The sequence below is a fragment of the Homalodisca vitripennis genome, chromosome 1 (assembly GCF_021130785.1).
Source record: "Homalodisca vitripennis isolate AUS2020 chromosome 1, UT_GWSS_2.1, whole genome shotgun sequence".
In the NCBI taxonomy this organism is placed as follows: Eukaryota; Metazoa; Arthropoda; class Insecta; order Hemiptera; family Cicadellidae; genus Homalodisca; species Homalodisca vitripennis.
In genome coordinates this window covers 166,592,754-166,611,587 of record NC_060207.1, presented here as the reverse complement: position 1 = coordinate 166,611,587, position 18,834 = coordinate 166,592,754, and the positions used below count along the sequence as shown (strand labels likewise).

The following is an 18,834-nucleotide window of genomic DNA, read 5'->3' as shown; positions in this document are numbered from 1 at the left end:
TCTGCCGCTCCTGAACATCCGTAGAGTTGCCCTGATTTAAGTAGTACATCGGCGTTTTTGTACCTAGTGTAGATTCAACTGGGGATTTACATCCTCCTTTCGTCAGCTGGGAAGCCGGATATCTCATGAAATTATGAATGAACCAGTCGTTATGAAACGTTTCTCATCATATGAATTTCCAACTATTCAATCTCTTATCTTAAAGTACGATGCAGTTGTTATAGGACATGTGTGGTCCATCAGTTAATTCCGATACAAAGTGTGACGTCAGACTTCAGCTGGCGAAGTTTGCGTCAAAAGTGTGAAGAGTAAACACGCCCACGGTCTGGAAGGAGGCGGGTACTGAATGGTGGCCGGTGGCCAAGAATAGGTGGCCGGTGGAGGGGTGCGCTCTGGCGGACTACTCAGTTTCATCCCAGTGGCGACAGGACAGCGAAAAGCGACAGCAGCGACAACATGGTTTACGAGTCCGACTTCTACACTAGCCGCAGGCCCTACAGTCGGCCTACCATCACCTCGTACTCCGTCACGGTGAGTTGCTACCCGGCGTCAAAGTGAAAAGCATGAAGATAAATTTCCAATAGAATAAACCATTTGGTACATCGAAGAATCAGGTACATTACCTCCAGCATGTGAGGATTGCCACTCTGTTAACCTCATGGTACTCATGTTAGGGTGAAACAGTAGAAGAAAGCCTAATTTATTTAAAAAAAAAACGTATAAACTATAGCAGATTAATAAAAACCTGACAGTTCACCCACTAACAGCTCCGGATTAAAGTAAAAAAGGTCAATTATTGGTATATGTACGATAACATTTGAGAAATTAATATAGCCTACTACATTTGAGTGAAAAACGTACAAAATAACGATATAATACTGTGCAATGTTGTATTTAAAGTACGTCTAACGAAGGAATTGCACGTAATTTATACTATAGTTAGTTGCAAACGAAAATTATTATGTATGAATAAATTAATGCCTAAATCAATGTATACAACATAAATTATTTTAATTGGCCATTGATATTTGTGGCGTACTTCGTATGTGTTTCTGACTATGTTACATCGAATACAGCACAAATATGTAACATTCAGCACGAAGACTTGGGCAAACGTGTAATTACCCAACGTGATATATAACTAGACTGTTTAGACTTTATAGTTAATTAGTTCATCTCTTTTCAGAAATTCCGCTGAATACATATGCGTATAATATACGCAGATAAAAATTACAATAAATTGAGTATGTTAAACAGCATCCAACAAAAGTCGCCACAAGGCTGGACTCTTGTTGCTATCAGTTATCGTGTTGCATATATTCACCAATTAGTATAACTTTTACAGCCACCATAGGACCTCAACAATAGATCTAACAATAAGTAATATAATACTTCTTTCTTCAGTCTTGTACTGGAAATCGTGTTTCCCTTCGGTTTAATAGCAAGATGTAAAAACTTTTTTTGGTCAAAAGATTTGAAGCCTATTTGCTTCGCGCTGAAATTTAAAAATATAACTTGAATTAAATTTTGAAATATGGCGAGATCTAAAATTTTCCTTTGATAAATCGGTTCACACTTCCATCCAATCGAGGGATACAAGCCAACTGGCCCTCAGCCTCAACACGTTCTTGGCATCGCAAGAGAGTTCCAACGGTTTATATTCGCTTATATTAAAATATGAACTCAAAATGACGTTTATGTAATTATGTTAAATTTTGCAATTTAAATGTATTATAGTCTTTAACTTGTAATTAAATGCTCAGGAGTAGATTAATGGGGTTGAATATGAAATCTCTGAGTAAAATGTACTCAAGAATGATGTTGTAAAGTAGTAAACATTAATCTGAATTATGGTTTTCATTTGTCTATCTCCTTGATACACAGTTACACAATTTAATTTGTTGTCTAAATCTGTCTGGCAAGAAAGTTTCAAAGTCGGCTGCCAATTAACAATGTTAATATATGGTAAATGTGCTATTACTGTTGTTTGTTTTAAACAAAACACTCTGTTTCCTGTTTTATAAAACGCAACCTTAATTTATAATTTTGAATAGTTTTTATTAAATTATTGCAATTAAAATATGGGAAGAGCTTGCATTTATTAAGTAATATTTTCAAAATTACATAAACCAAATTGTACTACCGCAATTTCCAAAACATACTGGTACAGTATTTTAGATTGTTTGGAAATTAATCTGTAACCATCTCTAAGATATTGTCTCAGACTATGCCATAACGCAATACGTGGGTTAAAATATACAAAAAATCATAATGTAACAAAACTATTACTATCCTACTTTTCATAAGCAAGATTACGTAGCATTGGAGCAAACCATTTATATCAATATTATATCGTTTTACATATAATTTATAAGCTCTTTCCCAGTTTACTTCCTTGCCAGTTTATTTTTTCAAAGTGAGAATCTGTTGATGATTCTAAGCAATGTTTCTTAGACAATCAAAATCCTACTTCAACAAACAAAAATCTAAATCTCACATAACACAGAACTTTCGTCAACAGTAAAAAGTGCCAATTAAACCAATTAAAATATTGGTAAAGTGTAGTCAAATAATTGGAGACAAATTAAACAGAAGGTTAATAATAGTTGAAATATTTAATTTGTTTAGTTTGTGTTTTGATAGTAGTGTTATAGTACTTCTATACCATTTATATTTTCAGCATGTTCCTTGTGATTTGTTTATAATTGTGCTTGCATTTCAATTGTTAATCTAATTTATTTCTTTTCTTATTTTCTTTGACCTTCAATTTTCAGGCTCTACGAAAAAGTGTGGAATATTATAATTTATTTCTTAATTCTAGAATATCCTACCTCTGCGTGTAAAGAAATGATATTTCCAGTGGTGAATTTTGTAATATTAAAAATAATATTCAATATCAGATATAAAATTGACCTGTAATAACTGCAACTGAATTATTACAATGTATTTAATATATCGCATTGATTTCTACTTTACCGAACTTTGAGAGAGACGCAGTAGAGAATGCCTCATTAGGAACTATAGAAGACCTTTATAATTTAGAAATCGAAACAACTTCATCTAGCAGTGTAAAGGTGTTAACCCGCAAAAAGGTTTAAAATGATTGCCCTGTGTCCAAGTATGTTTCCAAAACAAATTTAATATTGAAGAAAGATATATTTGTTGGGTTTATTATACATTTATTTTATCCTATTTATTTTTAAGCAGTTTCGTTTGATAAATACATTTGAATATTTAGCTTGAAACGACGTGTTCAGTGCTTCCAGAAAAATGACCATGATTTAAAGTATAAAATATAAAGATTAAAAGTTTAAACGCATATTCGTGTATATTTTTGCAATCCAGTGAGACATAATATGAATCGAAAACCATCTTTATAATCTGAAACATGTGGTTACTACTGTTTTAAGTGGTTATGATGTCAGTAATAATTATACAAACAAAGTAAATCTAAGTAAAAATATTACGATTATCCCAAACATGTCCCACTTTAGCTTACAAGGTCTAAGAAGAATTGGTAAAAACACACAGATCTTTTTAATAGCTACTTAAAAAGTACGTGCGTTCGTGCGTGCGCGCGCGCGCGCTCGCGTGTGTCTTGGGTGCTGCTGGAATACTTGTGAGCCCGTCTCCGCATTTAGCTCTGACGTCATCCGCCTACGCCCGACTCTGAAATCGGATATCTTCCAGCCAAATCGGAAAAGGCGAGTTTCTTTGAACACTGTTTGTTTACCGGCATCACGTTCAAACTGTTGTTACTCCAGTTTCACAATAACTGCTTTCATTCCAAGAAGCACTGAATGATAAAATTTAGTATTACACAGAAAAACTGTTTAAAGGTGAGATAGGTTATTGCCTACTACTGAATTCATTTTTTCTATTTCTAAATTTATTAGATATGTCATAATTATAGCAAACAAGTTAAACTATCCATATTAAGTTTTGAATTAATTTTTCGTTATTGTGAGTTTTACGAGATCAAATTGTGTGCAAACTCATAAAGCGTATGGTCTTAGTGCAGACCTTGTAGACAAGTCTCGTTCACCACCTCAATATAAAATTTGTAGTCTGCAGTGCCTACACGTCCCGTCATAGTACGCATAGTCTAAATAAAGATATTATAACCTAAATTAAATTATATGATTACTTCCATACTGACATGTAAAACCCACTCTGAGACTTTATTAGCAATACAAAAATTAATTGATCTCCCTTACATTTTTATCAATTTCAGGTCTTGTGGCCAGCATTATTATATTATATTTAGTATATTAGGTGTATATGATGTCATATGCATATACAGTCTACGTAATGGTAATCTTAACGAATTACCTAGTTCAGTATTGAAAGTTATAACAATAATAACCTTAAAAATACGAATTGTTTTTTTCTTTATCCATTAATAGGAGTTTTATATACATTTTTATAATTTACTTGAAAATTGTCATAATATTCGTGATAAAAATAAAACGTGATAATCTTCAAGTTATTGTCACCGAAGATATATTTTTACCTTTCCCTCAAATAAATTGAAGATTTAAGAAAGTTTTTTGTCATTTTTAACGTTTATTTGTAATGTAAAGACCTCACCGAATTTTATGTTTTTTTATCAGTTAGATATTATTGTAAGATTTATTCATGTATCTAATCTTGGAAATTTGGAGTGCATTGTTTATTGTAATCAAGCAATTCAGCAATTCAGTTGTTTGCTATTATTTATATCTCTACCCGCACTGGTGTACCAAATTTCAAAAACGCATGCAAATCTCAGCTAAGGACTAAATTTCGGAATTCTACACTATCAAAATTATTCTACTCAAATTAATTAAACAAAGGAAATCAAAAAGTAGCAAGAAAAATAAAAACAGATTAGGTACTAGAATACAACACCGATATAACAGGTGACATCTTCGAATTGTCGTCATCATACCTGATTCTCCTGCCTCATCGAACAAATCAGTATATTTTTTTAGCCATCCGGAGAGGGAATAAACTTAGAAAAATCTTTAAAAAAATATTTATAACTTTAAATCTACTGACGATTAGAAGGCTTCTACGCTGTTTTCACACTACTCGGTTATATATGTGTTATAGACAGAATAAATAACACAAACTGATACATTTCGGCATTCGTATCCAGTGATGTGTGTGTACATTACAAATAAGCGTAAAAATAAAAAAAATATTCTTCAGTTTTAAATTTATTTCAGGGGCAGTTAAACATATGATATCTTCGGTGACAATAACCATAATCTTCTAAAATAACTCTGAAAGAGTGAGGAAATTGAAATTGAAATTATCAAATAACATTTATAAAACTAGATATTCTTATAATTATCTCATAAAAGGTATTAATTAAACAAGTCTATAACAATCTTTCTACTATTTTTATGAAAAAACTCATATAATAACCAAAATCCCCTAATTGTTTTTCGCTGTAGTAATCAAATATTACAGCTCATTCATATATTAAATTATATTTTGGTTGATAATGAGAAATTGATTCCCCAGAAATTATCTTTAATATTTATTTAATTCAAAGCCTGTGTACATTTTGGCATTTTTGTCAGTGAGGATATCATATTTTGATATTATCTATGACCAAAATATTATTCTAAATTCCTAACATAAAAGTTATAATCCAAAATAGCTGACATCCCATTAGAGTATAGTTAAAAAATTTAAAGTTTTTTTTTCAAAGGAGATAATTGAAATCAACCTAATTCGGACCCAAATACAAATTTTGTAGAATTGAGAAATATAATTATAGCCCATCAATTGATCTTAAAATCAAGACAGCCTGATCAACGGAATATAAGATAAATTAGACAATTATTCTACATTTCAGTTGTTGCTTATTTATATTGTCTAGCTAGTTTTTGTTTTGCTATGAATAAGATCATAAATTATCGAAACATAAGCTGAAACCTATTTACTTGTTTTTTCATGAAGAGTATACATACTCTGTGTGTGCATTGTTTTGGTAAGAGGTGTCTTTTTCTAGGTGGCATTAAAAGGTAAGGGATTATTTGCCCTTACTTTTGCTATGATCGTTATAGAGATGTTTTTTTCATGTCGTGTTTCTATTGAATAGACCTTCAATATGACATGTTACAAGAAAGGGGTTGTAATTTGAAATTTTAAGGAGTCAACCTCTACCACCCATTGAAAAAGGGGAAGAAATATTTTACCCTCCAAAAAGTTCAAAAAAGTATTTTAATAAGTATGATGATTTCAAATCGATATTTTAATCCATTTGGAATATATCCAGGCCTATCAGGACTTAATTTACATCCTGTATATAGTCAACTCTTAGAAATCGAAGAATACATTTGAATTTCTTGTATTTCATACACCTATAGACTTACTATGAATTCAAAATCACTACGTATTTTTTAACATTCTTAACGTTGGGTAAATTTATATTTCTTAATGAAAATTGGCCAAATTGATTTGTCTAGTGTCTATTCATGACATTTATATTGTAAGTTCTCAGGACCTAACACTTTAAAGCCATATTCCATGCACCATAAGTTCTTCCCAATCCATAGATTAGTCTGTTGATTTTTCGCCGTTTTTGTTTACTTGGTAAATTTAAGATATTGGTATCCACAAATTCGTACTTTACTACTACTCCCCTCCACAAAAATGTCAAAATTCGGGATTTGTTAACTTTGTTTCCCAAAGTATACACGCATTAAAAGGTAGATTCCCCACATTGCAAACATTCCAATAAGGTTTTGTAATAAGGGTTTTCCAAAACACTTATTCCAAAATAAATAAAAAATGGAAATTTACGATCCTTCCTTGTTCTCGTTATATCCTTGTTCAACGCAATTTGAATCCTCTAATCTGCAGTTACTTAATCTTTCATGTCATTGAGTGAGTCAGTAACTCAGTTAATCAGCCAGTGATCTTGAGTCAGCCAGTTTTTAATAGATGTTATTCACTTTGAACTGAGGTCATTTATCGAAAGACATTGTTTATGATGTTCCAAATTTGTCGTGTAAAATATTATTTAGTATTATTATTATGTTCAATACGCGATATTTAAATTCTGAAAATAATTCAGTGTCTTGTGTCGTTTTGCCGGCATCGTTCTTCTTTTAATCTGTATTAACACTTTCTTTGAATCCATCTTCTACATGCAATAGTTTGTGACAAACCATCTACTAACGTTTTTAATATCTTAATATTTGACAATGAGTCTTTATACAATTAGTGACTGTTTGATGAAATATTGGTAAATTATTAGCTATTGTTATAATTTTCAAAACTAGTTTTTCTGATATGACAATTGCGTTTAATTTTCATGGAACTGGCTGCAAGACACGTCATGTTAAAACTTTAAAACAAAATAGGTAACAGTTTAGTTTGCAATACTTGATGTCTTTACAAACATGGTTGGTGATTTTGATTACGGGAGGAAGGATTAATTAATAACCCAGGATCTTGTCTCAGAAAAGAATAAAAAAAAACAAAACTGTATGTTTTAGTCTTTATACACAATAATGGACACGATTAAATTTTCACCTGTTTGTTAATAAAGGAATCTTATTTAGATAGTTGAGTATTTAAAATAGAAAAAAGTAAAGAATGTAAAGAGTGTCTCGATTATCAGAGTTTCCGCGTTTATCGAACAGATTCCAAGCAAGTATTTATGATTCACTTACATAAAAAGAACCGATCATATGACAAAATGCACCACCGTATAAAAACTCAATGTATGATGGATCTATGGACTCACTATAAAAGAGATAAATAATGTTGCATATGATTCGGTAGAAGCACATTTTTTATCTAACCGATTTAACTTGGCATTTGGTTAAATAACTCCATTGTATAAAAAATAAAACATTTGCAAAAAAGTCCTAAATATTTTGTTGTCTTTGTTAAAATTTAAAAAAGTAAACAGTATAAAATTGATTTACGTTACATAATAATTTTAATATACTTGAGGTTGCGATTATACTAATGAATATAAGTTATAAAGCTTGTTGTAAAGTCAGTTATTGTATAATTTTCTTGTGCTAAGTTTGACTTCCTAGTAACATATTCTACAACAAAGTATCGTTGGAAACCATACTCTGTACATCAGTCGTAGTATTGTCATCACAAATCGGGAGGAAATGGCAAAAGATAAGTTCAGTTGACATTTACATCGGATTGTGGGATAAAAGCTGTAACGTAGGATTTAAAATTTTGTATCTTTAACGTTTCGTGTGAACTCTCAAGACCCTTCGTGTCTCTGCGCCTCATGACGTCACTGTTGTATGCACTGTAGGCTGTTTTCTCAGTAACTTGACCAACTCAGTCTAGGGTGACTTGCAACACACGTTGGACGATGCATTATATTTAGTCGGCCCAGTGAGTCAGTAGCGCATCCTGAAATAACTCAGGGAAACATTCCTTGCGAGAGTCTCTCTCTCCTATGGAGCATTGCTTTCATATTGCAGATTCTACAATCCCGAGATAACGTGTTACACAATCGAAGTTCAAAACTGTGAGGCTTTTGTCGGTATCAACGTCTGCACCTTAGTCAGGTTTAAATTGAAAAAATGTACGTTATACTCACTTTAAAATCCTACTTGTAATGATAACATTACTGTAAATAGTTCTTAAGATGTTATGGCGTTTTATTATGTTAATACTTACAAAATAAAAATATTTTAGTAAACTCACCAAAGAAATTTAAGTTGTATATATTTATGATTTAAGATTAGTTTTAGAGTATTTGAGGATACAATTCTCAATCATAGAGATACATTAATCCATCAAAAGTTTGCTCTTTCATTTAGACGTCTTGAAGTGATTTCTTACTTTGCTAATGTAATATCTCTATCCTTATTTTCATAGTCAAAATTTATTTATAATAAGTTGTTTAGTATAATACAGTGTGTAATAATTCAAATCTATGATAAATGTTATCTATGTTAAAGTTTTATTTTATGGTAACTATAAACAATGTAATCCAGCTACTACAACTTATCTTACGGTATTTATAAAAAGTGTATTTAAATATTCCATTGTGAATAGACTTTTAATGAAGTGTTAAAGCCTTATAATTATTAAAACCTTGTTTTTTTTCTTTTCTAAAGAATGCCTTCCTTCACTTTTAATAAATACTCTATTATTACTTTATTGTCAACGAGTTTTTAAGCAAGAAAGATTGGATGTTAGATCATATACGGACCATTATCACAGGTTATATTACTACACGAAGATTTTACTCGATAATCCAATTTTATACCTTAGAACTTGTTACTTAAAGCGCTTGAATTTTTATGCTATTATGTGTATATTTTACAAATTTTGTTTTATAAACAGATAAAAACACAATCGTATATAAATTTTAATAAAACCTTTCAAAATCAATAGAGAATACACTGTGTATAAAATATAGATGAATACGAGAGTAATAAGAGCAAAGAAGAGAGGAGCCAAAGCCTGGTGCAAGCGTATCTGCCTGGAGCTCAGAATAGAGTTGACATTTGCACTGGACAAAAATATAGCCTCGACAACTCTCTTGCTGAATACATCTGTTTGCCTTTCCACGAAACAAAGAGTTGCAATACCTTGAACACTCACAGTAAGAGCAAAAAGCTCCGTTATGTAAAAATAGTTTTCATTTAACTACAGCCTGATAAACATTAGCAAAGCACTTAGAATCATTAGCACTACATTTTAGTAAGTATACTGAACTTTTACTCTACATTACGAACGTTTAATTTTTATTATGAATTATCTTTATAGTAAGATAACTGAAAAAAGAGTGAGAAAATTAAATATAATCTATGTTTATTTTTAGAGATAAATTTTTTATAAGACATTTTTTCATTTATCCAAACAAATTTATATTTTCATGGAAGATAAAGAAAGCAAAATTCCTGGCCGTAAAACTTCTCAGAATCGGAGCTATGATTATACTCACATTTATAATTGGTAATTCTACTTGTCTGAATTTGATGCAAGCCAAACATTTGAATAAAATATTATGAACATGTTACGTAAATAATTATAAAAGATGAAAGAAATTGATGAGTGAAGATATACTCGTATAAGGGGCCAAGTGACAAAAACAAACTTCTTGGACATTCTTTATCGTGAGAGTACTCTCAGATGCATTTTAAAACCAAAACAATATTTATTTTCCAGTATAGTAGCCAAGTATGGATGTTCTAGTTTAGAAGAAATAATACCCTCAGAAGGTTTAGTGAAGAGAATTGGTCTTTTCAATCTGAGAGACGTCTCTGTCACAACTCACAAACGAAAAACCTGGAACAAATATTTTTTCAACTTTATCAATAGCTCCTTCTGCAATGGGATAAAACCATAACTAAAAAAACATTTTTTATTGAGCTGTACAATTAATTATCAATCCAAAATATCAGTTTACGTTTTGGCATTATTTTAAATATGGCAGTATGGCATAAGCGATTTCATTTTCACCCCTACTTGTTATTTCTCGGAAATGTATACCTAAGTTATCAGTACTGAATTGTCTTGAGTATTACGCCTTATTGTGGGTTATAGCTGGAAGCGGGAAAACTGGCCGAAGGTCCATACTAAACGTACCAATGCCACTGTTGGGCATTTGTGAATATTTGTTACCGTTGCTCGTATTTTTGTTATTTACGTACGTTTGACATTATTGATAAACCAAACTGGCACTACTCTATAAATTACGTATCGCACATTCTCAGTAGGTATTGTTTAGCTTCCACTTGTTTCTCTAATTTAGTTATGTAGATCTCCCCTGCAAATTTCGACTTCTTCCCGGTAGATTGGAAAGATCCGTCAGATTTTCTTCTTTTTTCAGATTCCCCATCATCACTCATCTTGTACAAAACTAATTAGATTCGACTAACCACAGTGTAACACAGCTATTGTTGCCAAAACGAACCACAAAATAAAATTTTTTGAACACCAGACTTGTCCCGTGCACTTGACCAACTACACCGGAAACTTAAAGCTACATTTCCCTCACACGCTATCTTATGGAACTTAGAAAATTACCAAAGGAACTGTTACTTGAGTCGTTATGCAGGATAAGGGCCTTACTTCATAGATCACATTATCGAGAAAACAACAGTTTAAATCTTTTTGGTCACTTAGCCCACTATATATCTCCACTCTTCAATTGTATTGATAATAATCCAAAACATGTTTAAGATAAACTTTACAAATTGTGATAAAGTCCTGCATGATACCAACCGTAATGTTAAACGTCAAATCTTATCTTGACGACATAGTATTTCATCACACTTTACTTGTTGTTTTCTACAAGTTTTACCTGTTAATCACTTTACAAAATGTTTAAGTTAAATCGTAATCTCTCCAAGAGGCTATTAAGTAAAGTTAAACCAAATTACTTTGAAAGAAAAAATCAAATCTTCGAATAATTAATTATTCACCTTTATTAGACACTAAGTACAAGGAGAGGTTAGGTCCAGTATTATCCTACGATTTCTAGCCAAGAAACGTTGCCTAGCTTACAAAATTTAATTGACATCGACGCTTGAGCTTGTATAACCGTTTGCACACAAAACAAATAACACTTGTACAGTATCAGTACATCAGTACTGGGTGGGTTCGCTTATTAACGCTTGACTACGCTGTAAATACGCTTGGCTCGCGAATGGTATGTGGCGAATGTGCGGTAACGGAGGTTGTGACGGTTTCAGAGGCGCGAAGTGCCGTGGGACAAGTGCCCTACGGTGCCACGGCCCAGCCAGGTGCCTCCTCCGGTGACTGTGTTTGGCCGTACTCACAACACTTCTCTGGGCCCGCGGGGAAACGTTGCCTCCCGCACCCATCATCGCATCAGTTTCACAACCATCCCCTTCGTGTACCGCTACTAAATCCTCACCTCACATCCTACACAACTGTACCAATTACAAATTGCGGCAATTAGGGTGGCGCCTTATATCTCCCTCCGCTTTTGTTGCAGAGTACTAAGCGATTATTAGGTGTCCGTCATTAAATAATGGTTGAAAAGTAAAAGTAGAGAGTGCTCTTTTATTCTCTTGCACTATCTATTCTCACAGCCACCCTAGTTAGCGCCATATTTACCTTAAAACCAATAGACACAATCTAAAGTATAAAACATAATTTTATTTTGTATGCATAATAAACTCCATTACAAAGATACATGTTGAAATAGTATCATGCATCAGAGCTTGTATCTCTTCTTCATTCCTGGTAAAGAGAAAATAAACTCCATAAAGCTTACAAAATATTACAGTATAAACATTAATGAATAAAAAATAAAGAAACGTAAAAGACGAAAAAGGAACAGTATTTTATTTTATTCATTGTATAAGTTGTTAAGTATCATATGATTAGATGATAGTGATTTTTTTTCATTAGATAACACATTTTAAATCCAACAAAATTTATTAAATTATTCATTACTTGTTTCAAAAACATATATAAATGAACGCTATTTATTGTTTTATTATCATAGTAACCAGTAACTTATTAGTTGTAACATGTTGCGTTATACAAACACATTGAAATACCAATTATCAAAAACATAATATAATGTAATAATACATCCTATTATTTATTGTATCCGATTATATTGAATACTTTTATAATTAAACCGTCTATGGCCTTGTCTAAATAAAAATCTACCGTTACTAAAAAATAATATAATGTATGAATAGTGTACGAATTGATAAATCAAGAGGAGTAATTTCTTTTATACACTACTTTTTATTTTAATATTTGTAAGAATATCTTTATAGGCCTTTAGAATAATATAGTTCGCGCGCTTCCTTTAATTTATCTTATCTCTATTCGCTTCATGCGAGCCTTTTAATATTTAATTTGCTCTAAGACTGTTATTATGTCATTAATACTTAGCTGAATATAATTGCTTTATTTTATTTTTTTACGCAAATAAACGTTCTGAAACTTGCTTTGTGTTGTTCTTTTAAACAATCCCTGCTCTTCCTTAATAACACTTCAGTGCCTTTCAAAATGTTCTAAACAATTACTGAACTGGCAATTACTAAGAAACTGAAAGAAGATTGCCGAAAATGGTAAACACAAATTTGTATCAGTGCCTTTCAAGGACTGTTATATTCTTTAAATTTGATGAATTCAATGATAATTTAATCACGAAATGAGAAAACAAACGTATATATGAATGTTTTAACTTATTGGGGGGGGGGGGAAAAAATTAAAAAGTTGAGGAGGTGAAATAGTAATTTAGTTTTGTTAATTTTTCTCTGAACAATATTGTGCTACTTGTATTTCGTTTTACCAAAACGTAGTAGTTTATTTTATGGGTCGATTTGTACAAAATGTATACTGAAAATGTATTATTAAACTATCACAACCTCATTTAAAATTATTTTTGCACAAGAAGGAATACAAAACTTTAGTGCATTTAATGACTAGTAAATAAAATAATGGACAGTTATCATTGAAAGTCAAAATAATTTACGTATTGGTATCATAATAAACCAACTACTTTTATTGCTGTTACAACATTGTCTTGATTAGATCTGTAAGAACACTAATCCTGGTGAGCATTCTAATATCACGAGGATAGCTAAGGTCATTATGGATAAACGTTGCCAAAATCAACAAAAGAGATGTTGAAAGCTTGACAGGCACAATAGATGGGAACAGTTCTATGCAAGGGCTGACAGATTGGTCAAGAGCAAGCCAAAATACCATCAAGTCTACTTTCGTACCTAGGTGTCTAAATTGGATTATTTATAAAACTGATATAAGGGTACTCTGGTTCAAAGGAGATTTTAAACTCACGTTATATGCTCCGAAATTAAAAACTTATTTTAATAGAGAACATATTCAAACGTACTTTTAAATTTGATGCAGGGAAATTATATTTAATTTTTAGTATGCGTTACGGTTCTCTTTAAGCAAAGCTGTTCAGCACAGTTAGTAGGTATTTCATCTCCTGAAAGAATCAGATGAAACCAAATGAGCACAGAATTGAAATGCAAGCACAAGAGTGGTGTAATAGTGTTCTAGTATTAGAAACTGGTGGATGTAGTAGTGGTAGTAAGACGTAACGGGGTTGTTTTAGACGCCGAGGCACTACGTAGTAACCGACACTCCCGAGCGACCCCGGCGCGCTGAGGAGCAGTACTCATACTCTTACACTGCTCAGACCGAGTCCTCTTCCTCCAGTTCCCGACCAGGATCCTCCTCTGTCCCTTCCCGCGCCTACTCTTCCAGCTCCGAGCGAGTCTCCCGCTCTAGCGGCTCTGGCCCCGAGTCCTACAGTTACTCTACTGAGCGCTCCTCCCGCTCCAGCGACTATCCCGGCTCCTACAACGCCTCCTACTCCTCCACCACCAGTGGCAGGCTCCCTCACGGTACCACCTACCGCCATTTCTCCTACCGCGTCTAAACCGCCCCGCTGTCCTGAGTAACGCAACGAAATTCACTAACGAGCTTATGTAGATTTAGCTTATTGCATTTAGATCAGCCTTGAACCGGTAACGAGAGCCAAATAGTGTGTAGAGTAAGTAGTATAGATAACATACTCATAAGTGGTTCTGAAGCAAAGCTTTTCTTCTTTCCAAACCTAATAAATCGATAATAGCATTCACGAGTCAAATGGACAAAATGATAAAAAGTTCATAAACAGAGAAAATACTTCACTCTTATAGATTCGTACCATGCTTGTAACCAAATTACGGTGATTCTCAAAATGGTGGAAAAGCGTCTAAAACAGCCCCAGGAGACGTCATAGACCCGTTCTCTGTGTGACTTGTCCTTGTATGTTTCCTTGTTCTCGTGTCCTTCACCTCACCTTCTCGGTACTGTCTGGGCTACTCAGCTTGTTCCACATTACGGCGGCATTGTACGGGTGAGTAAACGTGCCAACACATCACCTTGTGTGGGTGGGTGACCAACGGACAACACCTCCCTTCAAGTCGACAAGAACAGCTCTCAGCTTTATGTTTATAAAAATGTTCATTCCAGGAAGGAGTTGTCACGTTGGTCACTCACTGTCAATGTGTTCATGCCACACTCAACTGGCATTGAAAACATCATCCCCATGCCATACAGTGTTTACATTATTCCATGTTTAGAGTAAGCACATTTACTCCTCATGTCATTTCATGATCATTTATTGTTATTAATTTTATTGTTTCAATATATAAACAAACTGACTACGTAACATGAGTCTTTATAATAATTTGTACAGAGGATTGATTTTATTCTTGGAATTAGAGAATCATTTAACTTTTTAGCTGAAAGTAATACTTAAATCGAAAGAGAGTAGTGATTTGTCACGTGTAAATTTGTATCTTTTCAGTTAGCAATTTATTCGTACAGTTTTTTATATAATTTTTGCAATACACCATTTTTAATATATTGAATTATGATATATTTTAATGGAATGTGAGTTAATTTGAACTTAAAATCTCGAGTGATTTCTTGTTGTCTTGCAACAATGCTATTGCTACCACATTATATGTTACTCCTTAAACAGCACAATTATCATTCTTCAATTTACAAACATGATATCTTTGTGTTTATCGTGTGGTACGTTGGACAAAATTATTGCATTATTCGTTACTATAATTGAGAAATGTATAATAAGTTTAACTATCGCATTTTGTTTTAAAACTAATAGTGTGCAAATATGATTAATTTGACTTTCTAGCATTTTCTATATGTATATATTTTTTGCATCATATCGAGCTTTTTCGCTTTGAATTGCTTTTCTGTTTACTGCTTTTAACTGAACTTTGCAGTTTAAAGCAACTGCATTTTAATGCTATAAATAACTGTAGTAACACTATCAAATAATTAAAGCCTGTAAATTTAAGTTTTTATATTTAAATGTATCTAGTAACAATGTAAATAACTATTAAACACCCCAAATAATAGTTATTTAACCAAACAGCGTAAAAATGTCATTAAATACTTGTTTTATTAAAACCTGAAGTTACTGATATTATAGACAGGCATTTCTTGTCGTAGAATTGTTATTATACTGCACCACAACCCTCTTACCGAGTATATTTATAAAAATAAGATTCAAAATTTCGTAATACATATACACAATAAATGAGGATAACTGATATGTGAAGATGGATCTGGTTAAATGATATTCCTGCCTTATTTTTCAGGAAATCTTCCAAACCAATTTCGGGGCCAACTTCTTTTTACACCAGTTTCTCATTTAGTTTGATTTATTGGATTAATCAAAGGTAACTTATCCATGCAGTATTTGTCCTGTGCTGTTCATAGAAAATGTGATACATTGGATTTATTTTCTGTACGTTAGTTTTTTGTGAAAATGTTACCCAACGTTCTGTTTTCGTGTATATATTTAAGACATTTGAAACCTGGTGTGGTACTAGAAAAATTGTTTTGAATTTGAAAATTGTTATTTTTTCGTACAGATATCTTCTGGATGCGTTATTGTGTGAATTTTTTAAACTCAATTACAGATTCCTACTTGTAGATTTTGGTTTGTTCTTTTTGTGTTAGTTTTATGTTTGATACATAGTACAACGAATTATAATAACCATTTTACTATTGATGATTAGAATATTTTGTTTTAGTTTTATGTACAGTAAATATAATTTATAGTTCCTTATTTTTTTCCAATTTATATCAAAATGAAATTATTTGTCTGCACTTCCAAACATTCTTAAAATAGGAAGTTATTGTTCATATATAATTTCTCTACTATTCACGTAAAAGCTCACTGTGAAATTAAATAATGCTTTATGATGCAACGGTTAATACAAGATTCATGACTACAACGAAATATTGAATTTCAAACTTATTATTATTTTTTAAGGGAAACAATGTTCGCCCACTATGCAGTATTAATTCATTGGTGGATTTCAAAATATTGATTGAACTAATTCATTTTTATAATAAACCAATCATCAGTCATTGCATGTCTACCCTTCTCAACACAAGCATTCACTATATTGTATAATGTGTAGTTATTTGGTATTAGTTGTTTCTATTATGGCACTTTGTACTCCAAAACGGTTACATTTTTGCCTGCAATCTGTGTTCTTGTTATGTCATAAGTGTTGCATGTGATTATTATCAGAGCACTGATGTTGACCGAAATGGAACCGGTAAGATATTAAGATATTGCTCCTTATGTTTAAGGTTTTCTGAACATATTAAAAAAATTGTGTACAAAAAAGAAACCGAGATACTAGAATATTAGCTTATTTATGATCTATTTCGGAATAAACTGGAATGTGTCCAATCAAGCTCAGACCTACATCGCACAGAACCTTGAGCCAATAAAATAATTTTTTTTTAAATTTCACATATGTTTAAACGGACAGATATTTTTAAAAATTAAATCCTCTTTTATTCTGCGATAAAATCTCATTTCTCCTGGGAGTTACATTTTTCTCCTCATCTTTAAATACGAATTGTGTAATTAACGCAATTAATTTTTCTCGTGAAAATACAGCTTGTTTGGTACAGGTTTCATGCAACAATTAGCAATTTCTGTAAATAAAACCTATTGATTTGTTCGAAAATAGTTGCGTCACTGTATCAACAAAAGATCGGACTTTCCCTGCGTGGTGTGGACGACCGTGGCTCCGTGCCCAGCTAACTTTAACAAGTGGGTTTCAACTTGCTAATAATACTTTTCATAACCAACTGCCAAATAGCATTTGTGAAGGCAGTATAATACTCACTCTGATTGGTAGACCCTACAAGAGTTCCCAAGAATCCATCTTGGTAGCATTCATGTATTATTATTACTTATTCTTTGTTTAATTAAGGAAAAATGTTTTGTAACAAATACGATAACCGCTCACAAAAAAAATAATTAATTGTAAAGACAACTTAAGGCAAAAGTTTGTTTAATTCAGTTTCCGTATTGTAATTATCCAGTAACCAGAATTTCACCCCTATAACATTTCACGTAGTGCGGACAGAAAGTAGTTTTTTAATGAATATTGTGTAGGGTCAAAAACGTTCTTTTTGGTGAATGGGACAATTTTGCCTCTTTTACAAACTGGAAAGAGAGATAAAAACTAAAAACATTAAAAATAAACCTGACCTTGTAACTTAATGGGTCTTCGGTAAAAAAAGAATAATAATAGGAAATCATATATTTTCAGGGATTTTTTGACTTATGTTACTAATTTAAAAACCATATTGCAGGAAATAAGTTTATTTAAATCAGCTATGTAAATTAGCCTCCTATATTTACTGGTCCGCCTCTAAGTCACTAATTGGTATTTATAAAATGTATATATTCGTGTCATTAATTTAATGTGAGTACTCATTTAATATTTAAATGGTTAAAGTAAGTCTAGATAACTCTAAAAGTTTACGCTTTGTAGTATTTACTATTGTAATTGACCTAATAAATAGAAAATATATTATTTGGGTTTAAAGTAAACAGTAAAAAACGGAAAACTAGGTCTGACTCGAATTGATACCTGTAACTTCTCCACTATCTTTTTTATCGTGACCTTTTAAATAATGCATTACAAATTACGGACTTACATTTTTAAATGTGTAGTTGTTTTTCATACCTATCGTTCGTTTTGGGAAGGATAACATCCCCTCCCCTCCTTAAAAAAATTAGACACTATAAGCGTCAAAGAAACCATTTTAGCCTGCATTTATTTTAAAGTTAAAGGGGATGGTTAAACTTTTTTGGGCAACCGATCGATATATAAAATATATATTCTATTACATTATATTTATGTAAAACTACAATAATATTTCACATGTATATACTGAAAAACTTTTAAAATGATACAATTAACAACAGACTTTAACAATCCTTCATTTTCGCTGTACATATATATAACTAAACCATGCTTGCTTATGTAAATA

General features: G+C 32.0%; 1 protein-coding gene across 9 annotated transcripts in view; it reads left to right on the top strand.

The window, feature by feature from the left end:
* The first annotated feature begins 395 nt into the window (after positions 1-395).
* Positions 396-18,834, top strand: part of LOC124352686 (uncharacterized protein CG45076-like) — a 42,826-nt gene continuing 24,387 nt past the window's right edge. For 4 of the 9 annotated variants that reach the window (XM_046802279.1, XM_046802277.1, XM_046802274.1 and 1 more), the window contains exons 1-2: positions 399-531; positions 14,822-14,851. In XM_046802279.1, the coding sequence (XP_046658235.1) occupies positions 457-531; positions 14,822-14,851 (105 nt within the window). In that variant the 5' untranslated portion in view covers positions 399-456. Of the gene's footprint in view, positions 532-14,821; positions 14,852-18,834 lie in introns of all 9 variants that reach the window. The other 5 variants (XM_046802278.1, XM_046802276.1, XM_046802281.1 and 2 more) reach the window with 3 other exon arrangements.